This window comes from Morone saxatilis, unplaced genomic scaffold (assembly GCF_004916995.1).
Source record: "Morone saxatilis isolate NCDOM2014 unplaced genomic scaffold, NCSU_SB_2.0 Contig4, whole genome shotgun sequence".
NCBI classification, from domain to species: Eukaryota; Metazoa; Chordata; class Actinopteri; family Moronidae; genus Morone; species Morone saxatilis.
In genome coordinates, this window is record NW_023339984.1 from 17,545,292 (window position 1) to 17,549,770 (window position 4,479).

Below are 4,479 nucleotides of genomic sequence, written 5' to 3' on the forward strand. Positions count from 1 at the left end.
AGCTGACACTAAAACAAAAAAATTTAAAATCAGACAGTTCGCCACGTGTTGTTTACATTCTTCATTGTCGAGCTGTCATAATTGTTTTTTGACAACTGCATATGTTGCAGGGGGTGAGCCAACGAAATGTTCCTCTCTGAGCTGAGTTCAGTTGGCTGGAGGTAGAGAAAACTCCAGCTATGCATTGTACAGTTTGCCACATGTTTGAGAGAAAAGCAGATACAATAGAGTCGTTTTCAAGTTTGCAAAACTAGTGTAAATGGCTAGTTGCAAATAAGGGTACTGATCATGGAAAAGGATGGCTAATTATTAGTCTACATTCCTAGAATAACTTGCATAATAACATTAATATATCAGTGCAATGGTATGTAGTTGGTGTTTCTCACCTGGATGACCTTCATGTGGCTGTGATCTTGGTGTTTGTTTTCCACACGAACAAAAGCCCAATACTGGAGAGAAAGAATCAGTCATATCATAAAAATAAAAAAAGAAGAGGAACTTGTGCTGGTGGCTTTAGAAGCAACACTGAAGATAATACAGGATGAAGAGCAGAGGAGGTTTGGAAGCACACATCATGAATTCATTTACTGATGGGTTATTATCTGTATTCAACCCTGTCTCCAAGAAATTATATTCATATTATACTAATTTGCAAACAAGCAAATGTGTTTTGAAGGAAATGTAATGTGGTAATTATGTGTTCTATTACTGTGAGGAAGTTAATTAACATAGCGAGTAAAAGACTTATGATTTCAATAAAATCAGGGACGGAATTCACGGACAACATATTTGGTTTTCCACCAAAATATCCGATATACTTATACTTATGGTTATGTTTAGGTACTCAAACACTTCTTTTAAATCTATTATTTACCATTTAAACAAAACCACTTTTTCTGCCTAAATCCAACCATACACATAGACTTCAGGGCACAAACATTGCTTATGGATGTAAGTCAGCCAGAGTTTACATTTTCCACAACGACATGATCAACAGAACACTCAACAAATACTATGTAAATGTAATTTCTATTGTGGCAGTGTTGCTGTACCTCTGTGTTTCCTGCAGAGAAGTAGTCCCACCACCAACAGCACCAGAGCCACCAATAAAACACTGCTTACAATCCACAGCAGGGAGGAAAGATTAAGAGAGTCACTGTCAGAAAGACGAGTCTCTTCGTAAGCTGTTTTACTTTGATTTAAAACAGACAGCCAAAACGTTTCTGGTGATTCTTCAGCTCCAAGACGATTGCTTTGGCACTTGTTAACCATCTTCATCCAATTTCTGGAAAAAACATTTGTGATGGTTTTTTCATTGTTATGTTTTTTTTCGATAACCAGTCCCCAACTTGGAAACACCCCATTTTTGTAGAAATCTGCAATGTGATTTGCTTGAGTTTTCTCTTTCCTGCAGTGCAGAATCACATCATATCCCGCCACCACAGGACGGGCAGGAACGTCCAGGATCACAGAACCATCTGAAAAATGTGATAAAAATAAACATATATATATGTTGAACATGATATGTCTAATTTCCGGGTCCAACTGGCCTAATTTCTGCCAGATCAGTAGTGCAGTTTGAGTCGGTCATGGCTGTTCTGTTGTTGAACTATAGACGTCTTCCAGCAAGTTAAGCTAACTGTGTCACTGCATCAAACAAACCTAAAAAAATCTTGATTTATTATTTGCTAAACATACCAGTGATGGAGATGTTGAGGACATCACTTGTGTTTCCCTCTGCATCTTCACACCAGTATTCTCCACTGTGTCTTTTAAAGGTAGGATAAATGGTGCAGGAGGCTGCTGATGAGTTCCAGTTGTAAGACTCTGTTGGAGTTATTTTGAGCTTCTTCATCACTCTCCATTCACTCAAGCCTCCAAACTCTTCACAACTTATAGTGAGAGTCTCATATTCAAAGAACTGCAGTCTGTCTGGAGAAATACGAGGAAACGCTGCATCTGAGAAAGAAATTAAATTAAAAGATGTTCAAATGAAATTCAACAAAAAGACAAAAAACAGACAAATACATCAAAATGTTAATACTTACAAATTTAAGTTATATACAAACTTGTGTTTATAAAACTACGGTTATAATCTAGTCTGTTTAGTCTCTAAACACTGTTGATAGTTTTGAGGATCTCTTTTTTTAACTCATTTGTTGGTAAGGTATACACAGTGCAAAGATGATCGAGGATATCACGTGTGGCCAAACGCCGGCCGACAAGCTCAAGTGTTAGAGATTTTTATCTGATCAGCTGATTAAATGATATCCAACTTCACCAGGGCTCTCTGAGGGCAAAGGTAATGTAATCAAAGCTTGTGCAACCAGCAATGACAAACACATCCATCACTTGCCAGAGACAAAGAGAGCTGTTTATTTAAATATAATGCATAGATATCTGTCTGACTAAAAAGACAGATTAATGAATATGAAAGTCTGGGGTACTCACCAGTCTGATGCAGAGAGCTGAAACTGTCCATGTTTCTCGGGCTGCTGACTGTCACGGCATCAGCACTGAAATACAGTGTGATGTAGAACCTCCTCTTCCTGTTTTTAATGATGCAGGGCAGCACGTTCGCAAATGCTGATCTATGAATAGTCCTGTGTGAGAGCAGAACTACTGTGGTGGAAACGCTCACTAGTTTAATCCCCAAAGAGCGGACAAGTGTGAGTGGCTTAAAGATAAAAGCTAGGTGAGTCAACCTTTAAAAGTATATGTCAGCAGTTCTCACAGTATAAAAAGGTGGCCACCATTAGAGCCGTTAGTGTCAGGCGCACTTAACTTCCCCTCAAAGCCATAGCATATATATATATATTATATTAAGCCATATCATATATATGGAATATACAAACATGAAGGCATGAACCACTGGCTGCCTTTAAAGGACAGCAAGCCAAGCTTTGTCTATTTTGAAATATTGTTGGTTTTTTAGTGTTATATGGCCAAATTATGTGGTTATCTTTTGCAAACACAAAACCTGATATCCCTCAATCTAAATGAATGAAATAAAGAAGGAAATAGATCAGAAATAATTAAAAAACTACATTTGAATGACAATACTATATTTATATATATTTTAAAGAGTTGAAACGTTTGTAAAAGACTGCGTGGCTTGTTCTTCTGAATCCACTGTCCATAATAAGGTTTTTCACAATTCTGAAGTTCCCAAAACTAAATAGCAAACTAAATATTTTTCATCATGGCTGATTTAGGGAACGATCATCGGTCTCTTAGTTGGTAGGAAATGGGAAATAAAAAGTCGCCTCCTGTGTCAAAGTCTTGACACCTTGTTGACCCCTCCATCCACCTACCGTACATACATACTTCCTCACTAAAATGGTATGGAGGCTCTGTAACAATTTCACTACACTTAGACAGACCCCAGTACTATAGATTGTTGAGAGGATTGAGACTGTAATAGTTTGTATATGGAATGATCTCTGTATTTCAGTACACCCAGAATTGATCCTACAGGACTCTGAAAGGGTAGTGTTTTCCACAATATCTAAAAGTAGTCCTTTTCTGCCCCTAGTGGTCAGTCACTTTAATTTCTGGCTGCCAAATGACAAACCTTGTCAGAGCAAATCCTTTATTGTCCCAATGGACTTTCTCTCTCATAAAATACAGGCGTGATAGTAATATAAATTCCACCAGTAGACTGATATTTTATATGACTACAACTCAACAGAAACTTGAAACTTGAATCATTGGCTATCAATATTGCCTAATACAACCACACACAATAGAATGTATAGTGACATTTGTCCTCTGCATTTAATCAATCTTATAGGAGCAGTGGGCAGCGGATGTATACAACTCCAGATCTAAGTTAGTGTCTTGGTCAAGGGAAGTTAATTGGGAGAACATGCAGTCTCTCACAAGACCATTATAGCAATGTAATTTGAAAGGGGGGGTGTAGCAGTGAATAGTATAGGAGACCCCCAATGGAGTCTAGACACTGGTGGTGGTGATGAAGGAGGGAGTGACTGAAGACTGAAGACTGATATGTTGAGGAGTGGCTTTGATTAGCTTAGCGTGGGTGCTGATATGATGAAGAGGAGGTGAGTGGGGGGAAGAAGAGATTGCTGCAATTTGCACTGAAATGGAAGAGAACTGCGACAGGGAGGAGAACAGATTCAAAGTATGACGATGATGTGATTGGCTTGTGGAAAATGAGGTTAAATCTGATTGGTTAACTAAAGGGTAACCGTCAATAGTCAGCTGAAGAGGAGAGAGAGGGGAAACGAGAGAGAAGATTTTTATGAATGAACAAAAGAAGGTCTTCCTGATTGAACATACCTTCATTAGGTATGTTTTGTATGAGTGTATAATCACCTGGAAATAACAATTGTTATACAGAGGTAGTGGAGCCTCTTCCATGGAGTTCACCATGTTGAACTGCCCTATTTCTACGGTAGCCCAGAATGGACAAAACAAACACTGGATCAGAAAAAAAAATCCTTCAAGTACAAACTA

The 4,479-nt window shown here is 38.2% G+C and overlaps 1 protein-coding gene across 1 annotated transcript in view; it reads right to left on the reverse strand.

Moving 5' to 3' along the window:
* The window catches only part of LOC118337932 (low affinity immunoglobulin gamma Fc region receptor III-like), a 19,393-nt gene extending 17,442 nt beyond the window's left edge, over positions 1 to 1,951 (reverse strand). The window contains exon 1 of the mRNA XM_035675095.1: positions 1,699 to 1,951. Within this exon, the coding sequence (XP_035530988.1) occupies positions 1,699 to 1,855 (157 nt within the window). The 5' untranslated portion in view covers positions 1,856 to 1,951. The remainder of the gene's footprint in view (positions 1 to 1,698) is intronic.
* Between the last annotated feature and the right edge of the window lie 2,528 nt (positions 1,952 to 4,479).